Below are 27,757 nucleotides of genomic sequence, written 5' to 3'. Positions count from 1 at the left end.
CAATGCTAGAATTTGACAATTTTAAGAACTGTTTCATATGCTAAAATAATTTACTTAGGGTTTTTTTCTTTAACATAACATTTTCTTTTTCAAAAAAAAAATTGAAGTGACTTCACATGTATTGGTTTTAAGTGCTTCTTGAGTAATAGAGTAATCCTGTCCCTCAGATGTCGGACATCCAAGGCAGTAATTACAAAGCATTAGTGCGCCACTAAATACATATGACTGTAATGTACTTATTAGTGTGCAAGTACTTTCTGAACATGGTCTTGAATGTTTTAAAAAGCACTGCAACATGGAGCCTCTTGGAGTCAGAAGAATGGTTTCAGTTAAGGCCTACTTTCTTGCTCAAACACTTTGCTTATCCAGCATAGTATGAAAGTAAAAACGATGCTCAACTTGTGCTGGTCTTCAGCAACCAACCTTCCTAAGAAAGTCTGTGAGAAAGACAGTGACTAAGTGGCTGAAGGCAAACTTTTAAGCATATGGAAACAGCCAAGAGTATTGATATATTCAATGATATATTCCCTTCCTTTGCTTTAGAATTCATATATCATTTCAGCCTCCATGATTCCTATGTGCCTGATTTCTTACTAAAAGCCAGAAGGCATGTTGAAAACATCTTTGTGGAATGTTTTAATACTGGACCTCGGTGACTGCAGTGGTAATAATACCTAAAGTTAGTTTAAAAGATACACCACTGTTGGTCTCTTCAATTCGAACACAGGGTATGGACTTGTTTAAAAGCTATCAGGTTTTTAGTAAACTGTGTAAACCTGTTGGATACTACTGTTCAAGAACCTAAGCTATATTTCCAGCAAGATAACATTGTCATAAATTATCAAAAAAAATAACACTCTAAATAATAAATTAAATATTAATTATAAAGTAATCCCCCCCCCCCCCCCCCCCCCCACAACCTCACCCCAATTCACAATTATCATGGAATTGCTTGACGTATATTGTACAATAAAAACAGCATGTTCTTGGCTCCACTTATCTTCCTTCACAACAAAATATACATGTACAGCATACAGTAGAATAAATAGGGTTATGCCATCTTTCGTTCATCTTCTGGAGAGATGGTGATTTGTATTTGTATTTGAGTTAACAGCACTGAAGTTTTACAAGAAACTCCAAGAGATAACTCAGAACAATGGAAAATAATAAATTAGGCACATAATTCCTTTTCAATTTTGCTTAAAACTTTTAAGCACAGATGGAAAGAAACTGAAAGAATTTACACAAACCATTATGTCCTCATACAAAAAAAAAAAACAGTAGACACAGCTTATCACTGACAGAAACCTGCATACCATTATCACACAGCTGAACATTTATTGAATTAAACATCATGTCCTATATGTGAAAACAGTGAATACTGTGGGGCTAGTTCTAAACTTCTGATCTACAATTCTGATATTTTCATTTGACAGCAATAAGACTGTGACTGTTTCTATTCCATTCATTCTATGCTAAGAAATAAATAATTACTGACATGATGTGTGATGAGGTTATGTCTGAAAAAATGCAAAAGATTAATTTTCTCATTAGGCTGTAATTCTCATAATAAAGGTACAGATGAGGGCATGGGGAAAAAAAAGAGCTGATCGTGTTGAGATTTCATTGTGTTATCTCAAGCTATAGTTTTGGCTTTCTTTTTTTTTTACAGAACAATATGCTAGTTATTTGGATCTAATGTGTTTGGATCTTCTGTATGGAGCATTCTTCAGCATGTATTGTGGCATATCTCTTCAACCTGTTATACCACCTTGTTTACTTTATATATATATATATATATATATATATATATATATATATATATATATACACACACACACACAAAATGCCAAGACATCCTTGTATAATTATGCATCTATCTTGAACGACAGTGGGTATACTAATGAACTCACCCATTAAGATTTATGAAACATACCCACATATTAACTAACATTAAATGCTACAGGATATATAAATATAGCCATAATGGTACATTGACTCATTGAAATGTTGAAGGTATTTTGAATTCATGTGTAAATCACTACATTTGATTTCTAAAATATTGTCCCCAACAGATATTACAGTGGTTAAAGGAGTAAAACAGCCTTGTAAATAACCTGTTCCATTATAATACATGTCTTCCCAATCTATTTCATGCAGGGACTCGCTTATAATTATGCCTATGATAAAAGTGAGCCATCAGGCTGTAAAGAAGCCACTCAGTATTCACTGTTTTAAATTACTGTTCATTGAAGCTTGAATTCAGAAGCTGAATAAAATATTTTTATGAGTCACTCCTAATGAATATGACAATTCATTACAAAAGAGGAAAAAATGTTTAAAATACTGTAAACATTGCTTAGTGGGAGCACAGGCAAAACATAATCGCAGTCTGCTAATCTTCTCTAGCAACTGGGGATTATTGATCAGTGGAGAGTAATTTCAGACCAAAATGGTTGATGGGCCATTCACAATAATAGAAGAACTTCTTCTGCAGATGTGCAATTGCACTATTTCATGACAGATTCACTGTGACTAATAAGGGTGAAGGTGGGGAATGCACTGATTCTCTGATTCAGCTGTGTATGAAGCAGATTTTATCATGCTCTTGTCATCACTTTTACAAAGTATTTCTTCCAGGGTGTCTCACCTCATTAACTTGTCTCTGAAAGTTACCATGAAATGAACATGCTGTAACCCTGAATACAAACAAGGTAACACATTTTCCAGGCACTTGCAATCCTCTGTGGAAAAGGAAACTTTGGGGACGTGTTTTGCTAAATACTGTTGAAAAAATGTTAAATACTGACGTGCTATGCTTAACTGAGATTGATATGTATCTTAACAGTCAATTATCACAGAGAGAAACAACATTCTGGACCCTCTCTTAGAAATACAATGTTGACTTTATTCTTTATACATGACTGCTCATACAGCAAAAACATGAATATGGAGAAGGCGGCGTGTTATCTATTTCCAATGTTATACTGATAACGATGAAAACTTGTCAGGTCTGGGCAACTTTATAATATTCCAATTTGCTGGGAGTCATCTGCAGTAAATAGTGGAGGTAACAGACCTTACAACTGACTTATATACAAGTATCAGTTTTTAAGCATTTATCTGGTTAGTATGAGTTTTGCTCCTTAAGTGATTTAAGAAATAAAAAATAAAAAAAAACCATTCAGAAACGTGACTTCATTCAAGCTTTTTTGCTTTATGCAGCTTTTCAATGGATAAAGGCAGTCATATAGTCAACAGTAACAGCTACTGTATGCATGTCCTATGTATATGCTAGGTGTGTCATAAGTAATCATGGTCACCTTGAAAAGCTGATCAGTTATTGATTAGATAACCGGTATCTCTTGTGAATCTGAGCCTTCCCTAATTCAATAAGCAGATACTGTTTTGCATCACAGGTGTGATTCATTTTCCAGCATGGCAACAAACAGGACAGTACGAAATCAAATTCAAAGTTGTGAAGGGACTCATTGTAATCCTTATAAAACAGGATGTGATGGGAGCCTTGGCATTGGTCAGGGTAACATTTATTTTATAGACAAATACTTTTTCAATTACTCTAAAACCAAGTGTGGATTTCTATATTTAACAGTACTGATACTATCCTCCCCCACCTCCTCTCCCACCCCCCCCGCCCTCCCCTAAGAAAAAAAAAAAACATTGTTTACGCTAAAGATTACGTTTTACAGGCTGTCCAGATTCGTCATGTGACATTAGGACTTATCAATGTTGGTTAAAAAGAGAAACAGGGGCATTACACAAAACCTGTATATAACATCCTGCTTTCTAATTCAGCATCAGTTGGCTAACAGCTATCCAGGTCAGACGGAGTGCAATGGTATGAACAGCTCCAGTTCAAACCAGAATAGGGTGTTCCAGTGGCAAACCAGTTAATATATCCAAGTTCCCAATGTAACCAACCAGCAGCAACTGTTTTGACACCCTTGCTGGTTTCTACAGGAGTGAGAAAGGGATCTATGTGACTCTGTGTAGACTAACACTAGCGTGACGTTTTAAACAAATTACTTAAACAGGGTTCAATACAAAGGCGAAAACAGGTTTAAGTTGACTCTTTCTGTTTCCAGAGTGCTAGCTTAAAATAAATCACTTGCAAGTTGAACTCAGGTTACTGGTTGAAAAAAAAATGAAAAAATAAATCTAGAAAAAATCTTTTTTTGTGGCTTGCCAGTGCTTTTTTTTTTTACTGAAGCCTTGTCCAAAGTAATGTCTTAGGAAAAGACAGAGCTGTGGTTTCCTTTACTTAAATGGAACTGTATCATTACGACCCTCCTTGTCAGTATTTTCAATTGTGGAATACTGGTGTGCTGTGATGCTTCTGTTGGCTTTGCCTCTGTCAGTTGTTGTTGTTAAAAGGCTGAGCCGGTGATGGCATTAAGTTGCTTCATTAGTCCTTCTAGACTAGCCATTTGTTCACTCAGGTCATCTTGTTCATATACCTGTAAATAAAAACATAGTTGAATACATAAATAATAAATTAGATGACATGTTAGGCCGACTCTCTTTTTTGTCTGTAATGTATTCCTATTCTGAAAACTGTAACAATTAGAATGAAACAACTGGAGAGTGAAAGGGGTTAACAGTTGTAATATTTGTAAATACTGGCAAAACAAAATAAAAATAGTCAAACACAACCCAGCTCCTTGTGTTCCGAGACACCCAACTTGACTGTTTGAAATGCTTGTTTCCCTCAGATCCTTTAATTTTTTTTATAAAAACTCATTGTGGAGATGTAGAATTGAAAAAAAGGATCCCCAAGATCAAATTAAAGTGTTAATACAATGCACCTGTTGTTTTCCATAACATATGAGGCTCTATTTTGAAGAGAAAGATAATAAAAAAACTAACAAAACAATTGTATTTTCTTGCTACTTTTATGCCATTCAAATATTTTTTTTATTGCTCTATGAAAATGTACCTTTTTAAAAGGTATGTACTTACCTTAACGAGGTCAACACCTTTTTACCTAGGTTGAACGAAGTGTGGAACATAGAGTGAAAGATAATTCATGTTTCTCTGTAGAGCCTGATGTCATAGAAGTAATGCTTGACAAATGCATTTGTGTAATGCTTTTACCTGGAATTATTTTCATCTCTACAAAGAAGCATAAAGCATCAAGTGACAGATTTGAAGGGAGCTTAGCAACTGAGATTTTTAAAAGCATGTAACAAGGACAGTCATTTTGAGAGATAAGAGTGCATTGTTTTGAAATATGGACTGTGACGCACACTGCCAGCCGATTGCAGCGCTCCTGTCAGATTTACCTGGTTTCCGTGGTAAGAGAGGGTTTTTATAATAAATAGAGCAAATTATGACCCAGCATCTTTAATTCATTTCCACTTTAAACCTCATGACCTGGAATGGAATAAATCATTCCTGCATGTTTTCATGACAGGTACAGTAATTGTCTTTTGAGAATATTATTATTATTTTGCTGAGACCAATCTTTCTGCCTGAATGGGAACAACCAGATGAATTCTATGGATCTCAGAGTTTAGGACATCTTTAAATCGCTTATTCTTTCTTTCATCTTTCACTGTAATACATTTTATATTTTATTTATATTTATTTTATATGTATATTTGTTTATTATGTGTTAACTTTAAAGTGGAGTTCGGGGGCGGGAGCTAGGGCTTCTCTCCTCCTATTTTTCTACTGCCTATCAAAGCTATCTGCATAGGCGGCACGTGAGTCTATTGTTTGGGGAGGCTATTCCACACTTTCCCCCCTGCATTTATTAAGCCGAACGATTTACAGTAAGATACACACACACATATATATATATAATTAAGACTTGCATTATTTTTTTATTACTAGTGAGTCTGAATACTAAGTTTCATTCAAAAACAGTTGGACTGATGGACACAAATAAAAGTTGTAAACCGGATTCATTCTCCTGGGTCTTTTTGAGAACTTGTACCGTATAATAATTTATAGCACAAAACAGACCTCAAAACCACTCAGGGATGCTACACATATATTTGACATTGTTTTTTTTTTTTTTCCAACATAAGGCGGCCAAATAAATTAAGTTTGACATAGCACTAGCTTGTACTTTAAAACATGTTATGCCTATTTAAGCAAATTAGAAAAACAGTAAGGATAACAAGCTGCACTGTTTTTTAAAACCTTTAAATCTGTTAACTTCTTCTGCAGTCCTACAGTACCTACACCAATTTTGAACACCATTTCCATCACTTCACACCAATATAAATCAATTATTAATATTGACTATTAAGCTTCTAAACATGCACTTACTGTCGTACTTATAATCAAGGGGCATTCAATGTATTTCATAAGGTATATTTGCAAAAAAAAAAAAAAATACTGCACTCTTACCGTAAACTTTCGAATATCTATATGGGGCTCAGATTGGCGGGAAGAATGGACATTAACCAGCCAAGAATTGTCTCCTCAAAAGACATTGAAATGCAACTAAATCCTGTATTTTGGACCTTGGTGATACTGCAACAGGACCATCACAGCCTTGTTTACCTGTGTATCCGAAAACTGTCTTTGGTAAGCAAAACCATTCATTTTCATCAGAATATTAAAATACGTTTTCATATTTAGAGTACAGTAAGCAGGCAGATGTGGTTTTCTGCTTTCCTTGCAGGCACTTTTAGCACTTTTAGGTGAATTTAGCATGCCAAGTATGTAAGCATGCTGTTGTACCCTGAACATATTGTATCATTTTAAAACTATATTTGTTACTGTAAGCCATAGAAATTAAGAGTTAAAAGAGAGAAGTTCCTTAACCCTTTAAGGACAGTGATTGTGTAAACACTATCATACTGAAGTGTCATTCTGGGTCCGCGAGAAATAGAGAGTCACGCTGCTTTCGGTTTAATTCTTTTTATTCATTTGGGAGCTATCTCCACATCCACTCAAAGACCACTGCTCTGTCCGCTTCTCTGCATGCCAGGAACCACACTACTAAACCGTGCTGCAACCCTCCTTATAGGCTTAGCCCGCCCCCTTATGCAAAAGTATACCATGCTTAGGACACATCCCATTGGCCGACACCAGGACCAATGGGCACAGACAAACAAACAATAACCAATGAGGGTGCACAAATAACAACCAGTGGGAACAGACGTGGGCAGCCAAACTAACAGTGGGTTACGTGGTACAGGAACACACACGTACAGTACAAATTGTAAACAAGCAATGGCGGAACACAGCGGGAAGTGAACAACACACACTGCATGCAAACACAAATGCATGGATCGCTACATTATATTATGTACAAATATAAATCTGCACATACACAGCTATGGCCAAAAGTTTTGCATCACCCTGTAGAATTAACATATTTTGCTTCATAGTCGAATGAAACTGGCCGAATGTTACGTTAACATACTGAATTACAAACCGCTTTGTCGTTTTCCATTTAATAACGAAAACCTGACCAAAATAAAAAAAAAATGACATTTCAAAATCTAACATGAAATACTGTACTACTATTATGACTTTTGGTAGACTTTCGCGATATCATTTTGTAATTTCTTTTGTTACATGATGTTTGTTTTTTCTAAATTATGTCTCAATCCTAAAAATCTAGGCGATGCAAAAAAACTACATGATAAGTTGAAACTGATTTTGGTACATTTTCTTTTACCGTAGCCTACTTAGTACACAAAACAGATCATGGTGCCGCAATAACACATTATGACACTGTACCTTACATATACTGCACACACTTTACAGAAATCATTTTTAAATGTACATAGAAAACTGTCTAGCATATGCATGGCTACAAGTAACACACAGCCTACCTACTACTTCTGTGTTCTTTTGGCATGAGTCAAACGTTCTTTTCTTTGCAAAAAGCAATTAAAGACTTCAAATTTGGAACTCCACATTTTGCATTTCGAATCACTGGTCCATCAGTATTTCTGCTTCTTGCCTTTTTCCAACCGATCGATCACAGTTTGTTTAAACTCTGTATAGTATGTTTATTTGCCCTCTTTTAATCGTGTTCTTCATTTGAGTGATTTAGTAGCTACTTGCATCTGTTGTTGTTAATTTCATCCAGTCAGTATAACAGTCTTTTTTTTCTATGGGTCTCTTTAGATAATGCAATTACTAGTGTCACACTAAATTGGTTATGATTGAGGACATATCAGGTATATCAGAATGTATTGCATAACGGTGTCTGTATAGCAAAGGAATAAAACGTGCTGGACTTGAGTGAGGTTAAAAAAAACCTACATTCACTCCCCAGTAACTTGCAGTATTAAATGAAGACGTACTTGTCAACGCAGATCAGCTGTTTGGAAATACAAGGTTCCGTGGCTGAAAAAAATAGGGCAGGGGATAGCTGATGGGGTTAATGCGGTTGGTACTGTAAAAGGGGAGCCCATCTACTGCCAGAAGCGCTGGCAAGATGAACGTCTAACGTTAAACACTGTTACTGGCATGATAAAGGAGACAATCCGTTTTATGAATATGGGCCAATGTCTTGTAATTTGCTCAAATTTCAATATTTTTCAACAAAGCTTTCAGAAAGTATTGTAAGGTACACAGGTCATAGAATAAAATGTTTCTATACATGGATCTCTGAGCAGAATACATGACAATACAAAAAATACTTAATGTCAAAAAAAAAAATTAAAAATTGTTTGAAAAAAAAAGCAAAACATTTGTATGGTTTCTGAAGTACTTTATAATGTTACCCAGTGTTTTGAAAAGAGGACACCAATTCCAAGATGTAAAACATAGATTTTTAGTCAAATATAGCCAAAAACTGGTCCTGGGGGAGCATCCCACTAAAAAATGCTTGGGCCTTAAGCAAAGAACATTCTTTAGTAGGAAACCGGAAACCAATGTGGATGCCCCACATTGGGTAATTTAGACATTTTATTTTTGTCCACACACACACCACATCAGCACTCATGAATGCAGTACAATACAGTGAACTTACACTGGCAGGGTCTTCTGGCTGTTTATGGCCCTCCTCTGTGGCCTCTGGGGCTGTTGGCACGGAAACCGGAAGCAGTGGAGATCTCGCCTTTCCAGCTAAACCCAAGGAGGCAGTCTTCACCAGAGCCTTTGGTAGGTTTGCACCTGGAAATTATTATTATTATTATTATTATTATTATTATTATTATTATTATTATTAATAATAATACTATATACTCCTGGTTCTTCAATTGTAAGTGCTTTCTCTTCCTCTCATGTATATGTACCAATTTCAATGATATATTCTAGATTTGAATATTGACTGTTTGAGATAGCCCTTGTTTAGTTGCTATCATCTATCTTCATCTGCCACCCTAAAGGACATCATTCAACTGTCATCTATTTCCCAAACTATATAATTTAGTACTCCACATGTTGTCAGTCAGTTATAGTCATTTTAAAAATAGCATTTTTTCAAAATAATAACTTTAGGCTGGTTTCACTTATTAAGAAAATAACCCTGTTTTATTAGATAAATAAATACATACATAAATGAAATGCTGCAGCACCTGCAGGGTTCCTGAAAGGTAAAACCCATGCTCATATGACAGCATATGCCAGTGTGAGTTTAATATTTCAAAGATGTATCACCTCTGAGTCTTCGTTAGAAACCTGGGCTGTACATTATCTGCATAATTTAATACTAGCAGGTGCAAACCCCAGCTACACAGGCGATCACGGCAGGAAGCTGGGATCATTATCAGACAGGCTGCACTTATCTCAGGTTCTATATAATCAGCCACTGCTGCGTCTTAGCAGATCCACTGAGCAAGCTAAGAAGTGCACAGCGCTTACACTGCCCCGGCCAGCAAAGAACCCAAACCACCCACCACAAAATACCACTATAATCCTATTCTGATTAACTGTAATTACATGACGGGGCTTCAGTAGCATTGTAGAATACAGGGTTAGCTCACAGCAGTTTTAATTGGGGGGATTGTGTGTTCGGTTTCCAGCTAGGGGTAGAATAATTCAGTATAATGAGCACTGTGGCAGGATGGCTGCTTGTCCACAGGGTATGGAAATCCTGCTTTTAGTTACAGTACAAACCCTTTGACCTTAGAGGATGGTCACCAGCTGGATAACTACTGTGTAAGAAGCAGGTTATGCGTGTTACCAGCTGAGGGCATCGCTGGGGGCATGGAGGATTATTTAGACCACTCACTATTCATCAGCAGTATTTTAGGTAAAGAACATAGTACTGGAGGTGGTTTATGAGAGTAAGCAGCACTGTATAATAGGTGGTGTGATAAACTGCTATATTTTAGGCTTTTGGTGCTACACATTGCTACATAATTACTCATAAGCCACTAACTGGAAGCTAGTATGTACTGTAGCTTTAAAATGTATTAATTATACATGCTTCTTTGTAACTCATAGTAATGCTATTGATGTCTACATAAGCCATTTGAAACCCAAAGTTGAAAATGCTGCTAATGACCCATAGCCTAGAGTACTAGCATGGGACTGGATAGACAAACAGAAAACCATGTATTGATATTGATACAAATATTGACAGATTTTCATTCAATATTTCATAAAATATTTAGCTGTTTTTGTACTTTAATTTTATATCTGTATGTAGGAACCGATTTTGTGGCTTTCATACCAGTTATTATATATTAATGAATGGATTTTTAAATGAAAATGCATTCTTCCTTCAGTGCAGTTTCAAATTGCAACCGAACACTAAAATTGTTATTTTATTGGTTTAAAACACTACCATGTGATCAATTAAAGATCTCAAGATCTATTATAGATAGTGGTCAGTAGCTCACAAACAGTAACATGCTATATACATAAGGTAGCAAAGGCGCTGTCATTTCAAGCCTTTTTTTTATTTTACTTTGCCTAAGCCATGTATTTCACATTCAATTTAACTATAATGCCTATGTCAAAGTCTACCTGGAATTTATTAATCTATCCTGTGGCAGGAGCCCTGCACATGAAGAGGGTTTTTTTTGTGTAAATGTATTGTAAATAGGGTGTGTTTATTGTAATTATTGTAAATTATTAATGAAGTACCTGACGCTCCTGGAAGAGCCTGTCTGCTGGGTGTGATTGCCAGCTGTAGATAATCAGCAGGTATAAAAAGGTCCCATTTATTCACCTCCTGGCTGCTGCAAAGCCAAAGTCAACGGGCTGAAGACTGTCCACACTACCCGGACACAGAGACCGAAATACCTTGCTGAAATCCTCTGATCGCCTAAATGGGGAACCGGGATCGGAGCCAAAAGAATAAGCCAAAACCGCCTACGGCTGGATGTGTCGCCGGAGTCGGGGTTTGTGTCTATGCAAGTAAAGATTAGTTTGGGGGTGGTAGATCCCCATAAAGTATAGCGAGGTGTTCAAGCAGGACCTCCATGTCTTAGGGAGTAGCGCACGCCGTTTTCATGGTGCGTTGTTAGACACGAGACGCAGTTGAGTTCCTGCAACCAACCAAGAAGTGACAATATCCAGCACAACCCATGCCCTCAAGTGCCTTATTGCTTTTATAAAACTGACATAAAACGGAGAAATCTATATAGTTTCTAAAGATTTATTAACATTTTGAGGTATAACCTTCCACAACAGAAAATAGTCCCTATGAATTAAAAATATTCAAGTAAAACATTTTAATTTTTGTTTTGCTTCAGTAAAAGCAATACTTAAAAAAAAAATAAAGACTTTAAATAACTGTAAAAACATTGCTTAGAAGTGTTTTAGTTCATTTTTCTGACTTTAAATAACTATCAAAAAAAAAAAAAAAAAAAAAAACCTCTTAGTATATCTGTGAGCCCTTCCTGCATATTCTATGTAACATTGTTGTTAGGAAATTCACTCCCATTGGCTCTAGCGTTACCAAACATTGCAAGAGTTTAAGGTCCTTTGTTGGGATAAAGAGTATTAATTATTAAGTAATTCATTTGAAGTCAAATTGTATTTTTTTAGAAAGCCAGTAATTTAAGCATTTAACAGCCCAAGTTGTTTGTTTTGTGGTATTAATTTCATTTTGACTTTTTTCTAGCACGTCAATGTTACATTTTTGTACCTATAAAGAGATAAGTGCACGGTAGTAACAAAGAAGACAGACAGTGAAGAAAAGCGAGAGTCAGATGGTTAAGACATCGCGTGTAGTCATGTAAATACTGCTGAAAAATATAAAAAATATCCACAGTTAAAAATTAATGAAAAGTCAGTTTCATAAAATGACAACTGACACCAACTAAATGAGGAAAATAAAACTGAATATCTGACAACTGGATCCGACCGAAGTTACAGAAAATGACTGGTATGTACTACAAATAAAATACCAAAACAGCATCTTGTTTAAAATAGCAAACTGGTTCGTAGTGCAAATTAATATAAACTGGAAGATATGACAAGACACCTTGAGGTCTTCAGTATCTTCCATGACAGCAGGTATTTTGACTGGTGTTTTCTTTGATTTTGGTGGCGCAGTGATACATGGTTAGCACAGGTGCAGTGATTTGCCTTTGTTCCTAAGTAGTTCCTAATCGTGACATTGTGCTGGATATTGTAATGGCTTGGAACCCTGATGGACCAATCAGCATGCAGCATTCTAACAATCCATTTTATAATTTGCCTTTTGTACGCCAAACCATATGTCTCCCGTGAGCTACCATTGCTGGTAGCATCATGTGGGGTTCCTGTATGTTCTGTGTGTGTATGCAAATAAAACCTGTGTGCCTGCGGGGTGTGTCAACTTCAACCTCCATCTCAATCACCTGCCTGTCACTCACAAGCAAATGCACACACCCACATGCCTGCTGCCTGTCACATACCCACAAAGAAAGTAATACGTGTGAAGGAACACCCAGTATAAAATCAACTCCATGTCTGCTTTCAAAATTTTGTATGCCCAATTTAGCCATTGACTGTTACTGTGTATGAATATGAAATGTAGGCCACAACAAAACACATGCTTTTATGCAATCGGCTTTGCTTCATATAGAGCACTGTACCCACCATCCCCCTCCTTGTCAATAAAGAAGGTAACTGGAGGCAGTGAACCTTTTGTGACCTTTGTGAAAGTTCTGCTTCACAAGTCAATTGATTGCATGTGTGCTGTTAGAGAATTGCAGGGATCCAGGGTATTACAGCCTCTCTCACTCACACTGATGACGTATCTATAAATCCATTTCATTCTAATACTGGTTTTGAATACAAAAGGATCCTGGAGAGAAGCTTTACAATTACATGATAAATGAAATGCCAGATGTCTAAGGTTGATCATATATCCCTGTAGGCTACAGTAACAAGGGGTCTGCATTCACTTCATTGGGAGTGTTTAAAAACAGCAAAGGTCTTGGGTGTCCTGGATAAATTATTGTGATTCTCTGGATACGATCAAGAAATGATAACATTCAATACTACAAATAAAGATTAATTAACTTGAAAGTGCAGAGCTGTTCTATTGAAAGATCAAAGAGGTAAATTTAGCAAACCTGAGCAGCATCCTTGTGTACTGACAGATTGTTGCCAGCTCTGAAATTAAGCAGTTTCATGCAACAGTAATGTGTATATAAGCCTTGAATATTTATTAGGCAAGGCAAAAGCTTTTAGTGTGTAAACGCTGTGCAGTGTAGCGCAAATGAATAATTTATCAGAGAGGCTTCATCTCTCCACATTACTGTATTCACAGACATATCGGAGGAAAGCTTCTATCAGAGCAATCAGAGTTTTGATTCAGAAATGCATTGGTGTGAAGAGCTCATTACTTTCCAGGATTGTAGTTTGCTGGGAATCCTTGCTGGACACTACTTGACCTAGGGCAGAGCTTTGGTCATTAGGCCGGCAGTACAGATGTAATTTAAAATGACCAAATTCAAATGTATTTGTCCGCAGATGAATGAGCATTGCCTCCCTTGCACTTTTGCAGCGCAAAGATTATATACGTCTCCAATGAAACTCTGGGTACAAAGCATATAATGCTGCAAAGATTGAACTGTACTATGAGCTGAATTAAGCTTTTATAACCCCTTAAAGGATTGCCTAGACAGATGATATCTATTGATTTGAGAAGCCAAATCCATCTTTAAAAATAAAAAAAAGGCCATGGCCATCTTAGAGACTTTGTGTTACTGCCTGTTTATGCCGGTAAGGACAATACCAGGCTTAGGAGGTTGCAGACAGCTATTCTTTTGAAATTCTCCTTATCTGAACAATAGAAAGGGATCTGTCAAGAAATGCATTGCTTTTGGATTCTCGGTGAACAAAAGTAAAATGTAATTGCCCATGTTTAAGGGTTTATCACAATGGAGGGTTTGCTGGTTACTCAGGCAAATGAAGAGTAAGAGTATATTATAAAACACAAAATCACATTCCAAGGCATACAGTACGTTTTTAGCAACACAATAATCCTGCTTGTGTTTTCCCTCACAGATGATATATTGACTTCCTTATTGAATACAAATACAGTGGAATGGGTTAGAGCTTAAGAACTGTTTAGTACATATAGGGCCTTTTTCAGGAAATGAAACTGCTGATGTTACAAAACTACAAAAATGTAATTCTTTTGTTGTGTTAAAAGTGTCCCTACGGTGTAACTATTTTTTATACATTAACATACCAGTACTTAACCTTTTGAGAGGAAATACCTTCATAAATCTGGACAATAGGGCCTGGTTTTTGTTTTATTTGCACCAGTGCAAATATAAATTCTGGGTTGTTTCATGCTAGTTTCATGACATTTACAAGGTTAACATTGGGCCCATAGACAGATAAATGTATGCCATTAAAGGGACCAGTGGGTTTTAAACAATTCCCTCTGTGTGGAGTCTTATGGTTTTAGAAAATAAAGTACGTTCCCATTTTCCTCCATGCATTTTTAACATACCTTTACAAAATGTAGGTCTTATTAATCCCTGAGCAGTTCATCAGTACCAGAGGTTATAGGATATAATAGCACATTTAAAAGGGTCACCCAACGTTACTATCGCTCAGCTCCAAACACAGATGTTTATGCTAGGTTAACAACTTTGGATGGCTTCTTTATTTGGTTTTCTTCATCTCCAACTCTTATCACAAAAAGGTGCCCCAAAAGCTAGCATGACTGGTATAAGCCACTTTTGTATGACGTGACTTATTATCCAATCTCTGCCTAGCTCTGTTGTCTTTGCAGCCAATCACGGTAAGGATAAGAAAAGAACGAAGCTACAGGTTGAAGCGTAAACAAATCCAACTGGAACCATAACAGAGTCACTTACAACAACGTCTCACCCGAAAGACGGAGCACAAGGAGGTTAAGTGACTTGCTCAGGGTCACACAATGAGTCAGTGGCTGAGATGGAATTTGAACTGGGGACCTCCTGGTTACAAGCCCTTTTCTTTAACCACTAAACTAACTGTTTTATAATTATTAATGCATTTCCTTATTGTATTTATCTGTATGGCTACATTGAAGTTTTAACGTTCGCCGAGTGTAATGAATGTTAAAATATAAAGTAACATAATTAATTTGCAGAGTCAGTGTGATACCTCGAACAAATGCTCTGAGCTGACAAAGAACCTTGCAGAACTCACGCGTGGTTGTACAGTAGTTCAAAGTAACATTGCAGTTAAAATGGAAGGCTCTTTTTTAATGCTTGCCCTATTACCATTAAAGACAGTACAGTATTTATCGAGGTTACTCATGACTTCAAGGTAAAGTTGCATTTTACCCCCTGAAACTACATTTTACTCTCTCAGTGTTAAAATTAGAGGGTAAGTTACTCCCAGACCCAAAACCTTATCTGGAATGCTGGAAGTAGTGCTAGCTGACTGCAGTATATGTGGTAAATGTGCTGAACTCGTTGTTGGATTCCAGTGTGTCGAATGATTGAGTTCGATTTTGATCAAAGATATTGACCCAATATGAACCTTATTTCAGTATTGACCTTTTTCTACCTCAGACCAACTATAACCCTGCTTCCTTTTGATGAAAGCACGAATATGATTAAAAACACACATTTAAATGTATTTTCCTTTTTATATTTGCTTTTATGCAACTTTAAAAAAAGGTATTGTTAGTTTAATGGTTGAAAAAAAAAAAAAAAAAACATGCTTCAAGTTGAAGGATAAAAATATGAAATTGAGCTTCTAGGTAATAACAGCTGTTAAAACCAACAAGTACAGTACAGAATACAGGCAGGACACATGTGGATAGAAGAGAGTAGAGGTGAGATGCACATACAGTACTACTGTCTGATATGGGGCTCATCCCAAGCTGATAGAGAACACAAACAGCAATCACCAAGGGAATTATAATACAACCATCCTATAATACCACTCAAGGCTAGTATATAACTGAATGACAAAGACACAGTGTATTTAAAAAAGGTTAATGGTAATAAACTACTAGGACAATACATTTTATTTCAGTTCTATTTGGATGGAACATAAAACATTAAAGAAAGAGCTATTCTCAAAAACAGACTGTAAATCTACCTCTAATTTCATTACTTCTCAGATTGTATAAATCATATGAATTTATATTATTGGTTCATTTTACCCCCTGAAAATACATTTTACTCTCTCAGTGTTAAAATTAGAGGGTAAGTTACTCCCAGACCCAAAACCTTATCTGGAATGCTGGAAGTAGTGCTAGCTGACTGCAGTATATGTGGTAAATGTGCTGAATTCAGACAAACACCATTGACTGTTTTCACATGCTAGCACTAAAAGCCATGCTAAAACATATATGGTATCTGTAAGTGTCGAGTTGGAATCAAATTCAATACATCTGTTGCAGAATGAATACCTACTGCTACTACAGTACCTGCAGACCCGATTCCGAAAGACACCTTCACTTTAATTCTGCTTCTAACTTCCATGGTTCATATCAATGTTCCCCTTAATCTCGTCAGTGTATTTTTCTGCTCTGACATCCTTGGCCATGTCTGGGTTATCAATTCACAAATTATTTTTTTTGTCATTAGTGCTTATTAGTTTTTTGTTATTGAATTTTCAATAAGGTATACCACAGTGTTCATCCATCATTGTTTGGTCTACCAGTTGTAATGTAAGCAGCCTGTTATACAAGTTATGATCCAGCTAACATATTATATTCTCTTTTATATCCAACAGACCTGCAATGTGCTCCAGCTGCTGTAATTGAGGAGAAATGGAACCCTCAGCCCACTCATTAAACCTGTCCATCATCTTCATGACCTATGGCTCTGACAGTTAAGGAACATATTATGACTTCTGACAATCTATGAACTGACTGGCAATTACAAACGTATGATGATTTATGTGTACTGCAGCTGTGAAATACTGCTATTAGCAGCAACAACTGGCAAGCAGGAATTGCACAACCACAAGTTTATTTTACCGGTTGCTTGTAGCCTAACAAAACAAACCTCTGAATTTGGACACGTCACAATTTGTATTGAGCAAAAAATCAAACTCAATTTTACAGCACAATGAAGTGCTTTTCTAGTCGTCATGACATATTGATATATGGAAGATTGAAAAGACTGTAATGCACATATGGGGATTTTCAGATATATCCTGTAATAGTGGCACGATAAGGCTAAGATACATATATAATAGTGGCAAAGAAATAGAGAAAAGCTACTTTAAAGTGGTCAGCATCCTATTCTCTGCTGCACCAACTGGCTTCACAGCAAATGCAATACATCATAACCAACAACTAAAAGATAACCTTTAGTTATGAGAGGAAAAGTTATGCACTGGCTTTGTATAGACTTTATGTCAAATCTTTGATGAACACTGTTCAATACTTCATCATATATTTTTAGTCCTTCCTTAAATGGTTTTCATTCTTCTATTTGGTGGAGTGGGTTTGGTGAATAGCTTATTTTTTTTCTTTTTGCAGCCAATACAAGAAAACAAAGAATTGTATAAACATACATTTATTTCTTCTTTATTGTGTTTGTTTCCACATCTGCAACTTCAAAACACACAATGCACAACGGCATCTCAATTTATAGTTGTAGTTTTTGATACCTTTAAGACCTATTTCGAAGCAAAGAGACAATGGTACATATTCTGAGAGGAATAAACTGAAAGTAAAACTCAAGCACAAAACCACTTTGTGACATGAGGGAGCAGGCAAGTCTTCTGAGTTGTTTATACAGATAAAATATGTTCATTTCTCTGAAGATTTTCTTTGCACTTCCTTCAAAATAGGGCCTAGTGGATTTTAATGGTTTCTTAGCCATAATGAGCAGTGAGCAGCATGCTAATACCTAAACTGTACACTCCTGACAAATGTTGATGCTATAGGATTTTGAAATTGTCTCTGCATATTTAGATGTTGTATTTGATCAACTAAGAATTTCTTAACTATTACTCTTCTTTCTTACATCTAACCACCACAATTAATACCTTTCTGTTTTAAAGCATTTATGTTATGAGGGAGACTACTGATCTTGTAATGCTTCCACATTCCAATGCTTAACACGGTTAGGGAAACAATGCTTAGTGAAGTAGCTAAAGCAGTTTAGTAAGACCCTTAACAGCTCACAATGTATGTAAAGATATGAAAAGAAATTGTTACACAGTAGAAACCCAAGGGAGTTGTTATTTAATTCTCATGAATTGTGTCTCTTACCTGTCTGAGACAGAAGTGGTGTGTAGGGGACTTTGGGGTCAATGGCGCTCATGGGGGGAGGTAGCAAGGGGTTGGTGAAGCTGCGGAGAGGGTGAGTGGGACGAACGCAGGCTGTGGGGATAGTTCTGCTGGGTACCTCCTCAGTGACTGCATGTTCTGACTGCGTCTGGGCGAGCAGAGACTGATGCTGGGAGTGTGACGCAGTGCCCTCTGCTATCGCTGGGAGAATAGAAGAGAGGATTATTTATACACTTGTTAATTTACTGCATGTCAGCCAGGAGCAGCAGAGTCACCGTACATCTGATAAGTACTCAAATGAACAGGGACATTGTTACTTAAAGACAGGACATAAGGCTTACAGCAAGGTAATGCTAACCTACATACCTGCTTGTTTCATGGAAATTGAAAACCCCTTGTTGTTGGATTCCAGTGTGTCGAATGATTGAGTTCGATTTTGATCAAAGATATTGACCCAATATGGAACCGCTTATGAACCTTATTTCAGTATTGACCTTTTTCTACCTCAGACCACCTATAACCCTGCTTCCTTTTGATGAAAGCACGAATATGATTAAAAACACACATTTAAATGTATTTTTCCTTTTTATATTTGCTTTTATGCAACTTTAAAAAAAGGTATTGTTAGTTTAATGGTTGAAAAAAAAAAACATGCTTCAAGTTGAAGGATAAAAATATGAAATTGAGCTTCTAGGTAATAACAGCTGTTAAAACCAACAATACAGTACAGAATACAGGTAGGACACATGTGGATAGAAGAGAGTAGAGGTGAGATGCACATACAGTACTACTGTCTGATATGGGGCTCATCCCAAACAGCAATCACCAAGGGAATTATAATACAAATCCAACAACCATCCTATAATACCACTCAAGGCTAGCATATAACTGAATGACAAAGACATAGTGTATTTAAAAAAGGTTAATGGTAATAAACTACTAGGACAATACATTTTATTTCAGTTCTATTTGGATGGAACATAAAACATTAAAGAAAGAGCTATTCTCAAAAACAGACTGTAAATCTACCTCTAATTTCATTACTTCTCAGATTGTATAAATCATATGAATTGATATTATTGGTTCAGAAAAACAGTTTGGCTTGGCTAATAAAAAAAGGTATTCATGCTTTTAAAAGAGGCAATTAAATACAAAACTAATGGAGACAAATGGTTCTTCAAGTGCTCTGAAAATTCAGTGTTTTAAAAGACTGTTGCTATGAGATACACACCACTTGTTCTTGCTAGCAATTAGTTAAACTATTCAGACCCAGATGGCAAGTGTGACAGTGGTATGTTTTTAAAAATAACAACAAAGGAAACACGTTTATACAGTTAAAGAATACCGTTTTTTTTTTTTTACCCTTCTCTTAACATTTTTATGACATTTACAATCATCCTGTGTGGTTCTGAGTTCTGTTGCTCCAATATTTCATATAATATTTTTCCTGTATTATATGATGCAGTCACCTTGATGCTGGTGGCCACAACTGGTCTACAGTACTGGTAATAGTATGATCCATGTGATTTTCTTTTAATCAGGAATTATTGAAAAGGTTCGGCAACTACGATTGTAAACATCATACGAAAAGGTAGAAATAATAATAAAAAAAAACATATACAATTACATCTGAAGCTACTTACACTTTACCATACAATATTTAACTAATATCTATAAAAGCTATCCTACATTCTGTACTAGGAATTTGACGGTAGAAAATTTGCGAAATCAGGTTTGTGTACTGACTTCTACCTGACGCGTAGCTTCGATCAACGGTGAGCGTGGGGAATGGCACTGGGCGAAGCGTGAACTGTGGGTGCGGGTACCCACAGGTGGGCGAAGGCAGGATTCCTGGGTACTGGGCACTTTCTAATGTTGGCACGGGTATGGCACTTACAATGGCTGAAAAAAAATGTGTATATCATTAGCCAAGCATTGTAACATGTTTTAAATTAAATTGTTCAATGAATTATTACTACTGTAAATGCAGACTTATGTCACAGGCACAGAAAATACACTATGAGACACATTAATAGCTAGAGACCTTACACAGTAACACTAGCATGATCCATTCTCGTAATTGTACCATTTACTGCCTAGGCACATTCTGGGTTTAATCTTTACTCAGACATGCAAAAAAAGAGAGAGCTCTGCAGTATGTCTGCTGTTAAAGGTAAGAGCCTACATTAGCCAACCCTGCTTAATACTTTGCAATCAATGACTGGAATGACCCACTTCAAAAAACAACCCCCCCTCAATCTCTTTCCACTAGGGATGGGTGTACAATTACTGTACATCAGTTTCGCTCACAGTAAAGCATCACAGCCTGATTTCAGTACTTGCTTTGGGGGCTCTGTTAGAGCAGTGTTCTTAGAAGTCTGAAAATGTGTTTTTTATTTTCTGAGCAGGGGGTTGCTGCGACTCTCAGTTCAAACGTTTCTGATAAATATTTCTCATTTATGGTTTACATATAAGGAATACATGAAGTGATTAATCAAACCTTGAATTAGCAGCACAATGCACTTGTATTAGCTAATCACAGGGGTCTCTGGAACTTTTTTTGCCCTGTAATCTAAAGTGTTACCCAGTTGGTTTACAATGCACCTGGCTTGCTGTACTGTGGCAGGGGGTTAGATATGTTACTTACGTGTGTTGCTAGGCTGGGAGTCCATGGGGATCATTAGCTTGGTGCGTGTAGCTCTGCGGGCAGCAAGGGAGCGCTCCAGTGTGGAGATACTGCTGGCCACCTCGTCCGCATCCAGACCTTTGGGAGAGAACCAGCCGAGAGGCACAGCCAATTAGACACATTGCTGCAAACAGGCAGCCACAACAAAAAAGGGGTACAGTCTTTGCCATAAACAGGCTCTTTCTTGCGTTAATGCTGTTTGAAATGTATGTATGTATGTATGTATGTATGTATATACAGTATGTATTTATGTATGTATCCCACTGCCTTTTCTGTGAGGATAGTATAAGGCCTCAGGCAATACTAAAATACTCATGGTCCAGATTGGCTGATGGTACTGAATTGTTTTCTAATAAGAAATACAAATAATTTAAATGAATGCTCATCAGTAAATTTCCCTGTTGGAATAATAGATCTGGCATCATCTTTACCTGAGTGACTGCTCTTGCTGCCCATCTGGCTCTCTGATTGGCTGTGACTGACAGGCGTGATGTCCTGACAGCCCTGCAAGGGCGAATCACGGCTTGAGGGATCGGAACCCGAGGGCTTCTCAATGTTCTTCAGCTCCATCTCCTCGTGGTGGATCCACAGATCCGGGGGCCTAAGATCTTTCTGGCTGCCTTTTCTCTTGCCTGTGCTGTGGGTGGCACGTTTCCTAGGGGAAAAAGAACAATGTGTTGACAAATGTCTGGGACCACATACTCCTTGACAGGATGTGCATGCCACATCCCAGCACTATTATAACTTCTCTTGACAAACTATTTCATGACCAGTTAGAAACAAGACTCATATTGTGTTTTCTGGGTTGAAAGTGTGTATGGCAGGCTGAATGGTCATTTACAGAAACATCAAATTAGAACAAATTATTTAATTTATCAATTCGAGGTTATATAATGTAGCATTTACTACTGTTCTTTCAAATGCTAATTTTACCATTTAAAAATGCAGCATATACAGCTATTGTTTCAGTGGGTCAAAAGAAACACATTTTTATAATTAAAAATTTTAAATGGCCTAGGGAATTCATATAAAAGGAAAAAGAAAATGGATTTACATCCTTAACTATGAATAAGATTGCTTTATAAGTGAATATGTATTTGTGTTTTTTAAATACTCATTCTGTAATACTACTTCTATAGTAAAGGGATCTCAAAATATGTATGCCAAGACTAAACAATACCTGTCTGTGGAAAGAATGCATTTTCTAATTTACTAATAATATTTTTGATGACGCTAATACCTTTCTCCTTAGTTCATGATGTTATTTTCCATAATTAAATGCTAGAAGCATTTCAATATCACTAGTATTCTTAGGGTGTTTTTCATATCCCTGCAGTGGTTTTTACTGAAAATGAGATGTTGTGTCGCATTGTGTTGTATTTTAGCAACACGTTAGGAGATACAGAAAGGATTTAACTATCTCTAGGGTGGCATTCTTATTTTTACTCTTTATATTTTGTATTGCTAATACGATAAGCTGTGTCAACAGAAAACTGAACAATTCATTACATTCTGAAAAGAAGGGAATATGGGAGTTCTATGTATAGATATGATTCTGATATTCACCTTCTTCATATCCTGTCATAAATATCTGTTCAAAATGCATTAAACAAACACAGATACTCTTTCTAGAAAAAAAAAAAAAACAGGTTTGGGTACAAGATCTGGTGTATTTCATTTTGAATATACTTTATAACAAAGTATCCCTTTGTACATTCCTTGTATATCAATGCTGTACTCTGCTCTGGGGTGTTCTTGTTAAGTACCACATCTGCTTCAGACTCTTACACAAAAACAATGACACTTCTTTTGGTACATGTATATGATGGTGGTCTTGGATTCCCATTAGCCTCCATTGCACAACATGCTATTTCCAGCAAGCTCGTTGTCAAATTAGTCAAACTAAACACAAAGCTCTGAAGTATTTGTCATGTATCATCTTTGAGGTAATTATCTACAATTATGCAGCCTTTCCCATGCTAGTCAGTTAAGTATTTTTTTCTTTTCTTTCTTTCCTTCTTTTTTTTCTTAATAAACACAACCATCTCTCACGTGAGCAACATACTGTAAGCTGATATTAATGAGGAATCTCAGCTCTGGGAGGTCCTGGCTTATGATATGAACAACGCATCCTCTCTCAGAAGGGCAAAGTGACAAACTGTAAAAACCTATTTTAGCATGGATTCATATTCACTGAGCCACATCCCACTGCTATTACAGCTTCTCTTAACACACTCTTTCATGTACAGTACCTAAGTTAACCACAGTAGCTCTCAGGGGGTGTATATCAAGCATGTGGACATATTTAACAGCCTGTGAAAGGGTAGCATAGTGGCAAGCCTGGTTACCATCCAAAGGGAGACACAGAAGCGGGAGATCTGCGGTTTAAACGCTGTTTCGCACTTTTATTAACTCAAAACAAAAATAACCAAACACTGGAACAAACAAACAAAAAAGCTGTTTTGAATTTCAAGCCTTTGTTTTAAAGATTTTTCAGCATTGTAAGTTTGTGACGTTAAGCCAACCTCACAAATTATAAGACAAATAAGGTGCATGGTAGGAATCCAAAGACTGTTTGGATTCCTCATTGAAACTTCAGTGATGCTCAAATACATTTAACTCAGGAGTGAAAAATGGAAGAGCTCTCTCAAACATCTTGCAAACACTGGCAAACAATTGATAAAAGAAGAAATGTGCAACATACTTTTGACCTCAGACTGCAATAGGCAACACTCTCTGCTGTTATAAGGAAAAGTATATTTTTTCCTAGCAGTAAAAAATGCTTTTTGTCCTACATAGGAATAGTACATGCTGAGCAAACCCAGCATCTTAATTATTACAAACAAAAATTCACAGTGACTTACTTCCTTTGCTGTGCTGACGAGCGGCGTGTACAAATGACAGCCACGATAACCACAACCACCACAGTGACAGCGCCCACTGAGACCACGATGATAACCAGCAGGTTGCTGTTCTTCTGAGGGGTCACGCTGCCATGAGGAGGGTGGATCTGACCAATGGGAGGCTCTGGGACAAAAAGAAACAAAAATCCTGTAAGATACTGTAGCAGGTCATTCACAAGACAGTACAATGGGAAAGCAGGCTGTCAAAACAGACATTTATTTTTTATTTGGAAATAAAATGTAACGTGTTGACTTATTTAAATTATGTGTTTATTTAGCAGACACCTTTATCCAAGGTGACTTACAGAGACTAGGGTGTGTGAACTATGCATCAGCTGCAGAGTCACTTACAACTACGTCTCACCCAAAAGACGGAGCACAAGGAGGTTAGGTGACTTGCTCAGGGTCACACAATGAGTCAGTGGCTAAGGTGGGATTTGAACTGGGGACCTCCTGGTTACAAGCCCTTTTCTTTAACCACTGGACCACACAGTCTCCTATCAATTCAACAACTTCTTCATAAAGACAAAACAATTAGCATTTCTTACTTTAAGATAATTGGCATTCTAAAAGTGTCACTCCTCCTGGTGTAATTATAGTATATTGACGTCAACTACAGCAAGTGTAATTCTACATTGCAATTTAGTGGACCAGCATGACTCATTACTGCAGGCCTCTGGGTGCTTTCCTCAGTTTTAAACAAAATGTTATTGTGTAAAAAGACAGTTTCAAATAAATAATCATTTGCATTCCAATATCAATCTTCACTTGTCGCAGCCTTTAGCTAATATGATCAAAATAATGTGTTTATTTATTTATGCATAATGAAATCTGTCTTTTCAGATTAAACATTTTTTATTGTAAGTGTGCTGTTCAGGTCATAAACATCATTATACCTCATTGTTTTAGATTATACCCGATAGGTTAATTTCTTAAGAGGTTTGGTAAGAAAAGACAACATGCGTGAAGAATAAATAAATAAATAGTATTGAAAAACATCAGACAATGAACGTTAGTTAAGCAGTTAATGCACACTTGAAAACTAGAATCCTGTCACAAAATTGGGCTCACCTTAATGAACTTTTAGCTGGGAAAAGGGGTTCCAGGAAAATGCTGATTTATGGAATAACCATAAGTATTTATACAGATTCATCTTAATAGTTGAATCAAACTACAAAATTGCTCTGTTTGTTTCAGGTTTCTTCATTTTCCTAAAATCATAGCGTGCCTTTTCCATACAATGCTGACCATATGCATCAGCTTGTCCTTTTCATTGTTGCTGCTAAACGTGAGAAATGACTGTTACGTTTCAAAGTTTCTAGGCTATTACTGGATATCCCCAAGGTCAAGTAACAGCATAGTGCATTGTAGTCTCAATGCATCCCATCAATTCAACTTCATCATAACAAAAGAAAAGCAACACTCCTCCTATTCTCCAACCATCAATTTGTATACAATAAACATGTTAGCTCTGGCACATTCAAATCGGAAAATATAAAATCATACCCAGTTTGGCCTGTTTCTATGACATACAGTAAAATGAACTACAGCACAGCAAACAGAAACACATTTAGGTTTTTATTCACTTAAAAAAATATGGACAACGTTCTAAAAGGTGATGAGCAGTCCTGTCCATCGTTATTGGAGCCTTAGGATCCTTCCCTATGAAGACAAACCTGCATTTTACCAAACCAAACATTTTATGTTTGGATGTCTTTGTTGACCGACAAATAAACGCTTAACCAGTGATAACTGTTTATCCTTTCTGGCTTTCAATTCCAGTAGGCAATCTGAGCTAGTGCTGGGAAGACTTTTTAGGGTTAATAATATAACCTGGGACAAAATGGAGTATCTGAGTCTGCCAGACTTCATTTAGTTTTAGAAGATAAATATCTAGTTGCTGGTTTTAATCCACTGTAATCTGTGCCGGACCAAAGTCTGGTTGCAGGGGAGCAATGGAGCAGCAAATTAACGCAGTATCTATTTTATAGCCACTATACGACCCGTTTACCTCTTCAACATAAAAAAGAGAAAACGCGATTAGGTATGTAAAGATAGCTTGGCATAAAAATGACACTTTACCGATTCAAAGAATCAGAATGGACCTTGATGGAGAAATCCTGTACACCGATTTGGAGAATTAAGGATTCTCAGATTTTATTTTCATCTTTTCAATCATAAATAACACTGACAGTGACAGGCTTTTTTGAGTTTCCTACAAATATAAGAAAAGATAGGAATATGGTACAGGATTATTCATTTTCCGATGAGAAAAATCCCCAAACCATGTCCCATACAACCTGCAGACTACAAGCTATTATTAAAATTGCCTTCAGCTTTCAAAACAGACTGTTCTGGATTGTATTATTGTGCAGTGCTTATACAGTAATACATTGAGGGATTAGAACATTCTATATTTATTTCCTTTTGTGGCGGAGTGTCCCGCCCCTATTTATTATTATTTGTATTTTTGTTTGCGGCGCGGGTAAAAGCGCCGCGTCTTTTATTATTATTTAAAAACCCCGTGAGGATGCATGGCTGATCAGCTACTGATTACTTAAATAGCTGACAGTCATGCATCCTTACCAAACGCGTGCAGACTCTGGCCGGGGGATAATAAGATAATTACCAACTAGTTAAATCCCTCGGCCAGAGTATATAAACCTGCAGCTCTCTGCATTTGGGGTTGAGAGTGTAGAGGAGAGTACGGGAGAGCGGAGAGAGGAGAGAAAGCCACATTTGGAAAACAATTGCTAAAACGTGCTGGATTACCCAGCACGTCACTTACTTGTTTGTTTGTTCATTCGTTTGGCCCTCGTGCCCTTTTGTTTTGTGTTTTGTTGGTTTGTTTAATATTTTGTTTGTTAATAAATACGCTGAGTGCTACTGCACTCAGCTTCACCCGCCCATCCACTGTTTGTGATTCAGTTACTTCCTGGTCCGTGACGTCATCACCCTCACCACTGCGAGCCAGACTGCCACACCTTTGTTATCATTTTTCACAAAATTGGATGTCAACATTTGCTTTATTGTTGGATTTTGCCAACTAATGGCAGAGTATGAAATCTTTGATTTGGGTGGAGGAAGTCACCTTGGATTCTGATATTATCAGGGCTTGGGCCAGGTCTATAATTGGATGGTGAGAATTTTACATCTCTAGTGGCACTTTAGCTTAAAAATTGGGATTCTCAGTCTTTTCTACCTCTGGTCCCGTTGACATCATATTCTTTCCAAACTAATTTACCTAGGGTCTGAAGAGGAGATGATTAACTTCTTGTATGAAATCCAGTGTAATCATACTTAAACTAAAACTTTCTGATGGCAATCCGATGGCAAAAGTTTCGACTAGAAGTCTATTTCAAGGTCTTCAAATGTAAACACAGATTAAAGGGTACGTAACTGCAATATCACATTTAATGTATATATTTAACATATTACAAAACCAAAGGTAAAGGTTTAAATTAGTCATTCATCAGCATCAGAACTTTTATTTTATAATAATTTTTAAGTTGTTCCAAGCAGCAGGATAAACACTGTACTACACCTTCTGTTTCATAAGCCTCCCTTTGTGCTGCTGTTGCTGCAATA

The 27,757-nt window shown here is 36.8% G+C and overlaps 1 protein-coding gene across 3 annotated transcripts in view; it reads right to left on the bottom strand.

Annotated features, from left to right (window-relative positions):
* Positions 1-3,667: 3,667 nt before the first annotated feature.
* Positions 3,668-27,757, bottom strand: part of LOC117408791 (netrin receptor DCC-like) — a 278,589-nt gene continuing 254,499 nt past the window's right edge. For 2 of the 3 annotated variants that reach the window (XM_058995095.1, XM_058995112.1), the window contains exons 23-29: positions 24,131-24,293; positions 21,698-21,921; positions 21,228-21,344; positions 20,327-20,482; positions 18,563-18,781; positions 8,966-9,108; positions 3,668-4,478 (exon numbers count right to left, since the gene is read on the bottom strand). In XM_058995095.1, coding sequence (XP_058851078.1) covers positions 4,389-4,478; positions 8,966-9,108; positions 18,563-18,781; positions 20,327-20,482; positions 21,228-21,344; positions 21,698-21,921; positions 24,131-24,293 — 1,112 coding nt within the window. In that variant the 3' untranslated portion in view covers positions 3,668-4,388. The remainder of the gene's footprint in view (positions 4,479-8,965; positions 9,109-18,562; positions 18,782-20,326; positions 20,483-21,227; positions 21,345-21,697; positions 21,922-24,130; positions 24,294-27,757) is intronic. The other variant, XM_058995102.1, reaches the window with a different exon arrangement.

The sequence above is a fragment of the Acipenser ruthenus genome, chromosome 2, assembly GCF_902713425.1.
Source record: "Acipenser ruthenus chromosome 2, fAciRut3.2 maternal haplotype, whole genome shotgun sequence".
Classification (NCBI taxonomy): Eukaryota; Metazoa; Chordata; class Actinopteri; order Acipenseriformes; family Acipenseridae; genus Acipenser; species Acipenser ruthenus.
The sequence above is the reverse complement of the archived record's forward strand: the minus strand, read 5'-3'. Positions and strand labels throughout refer to the sequence as shown.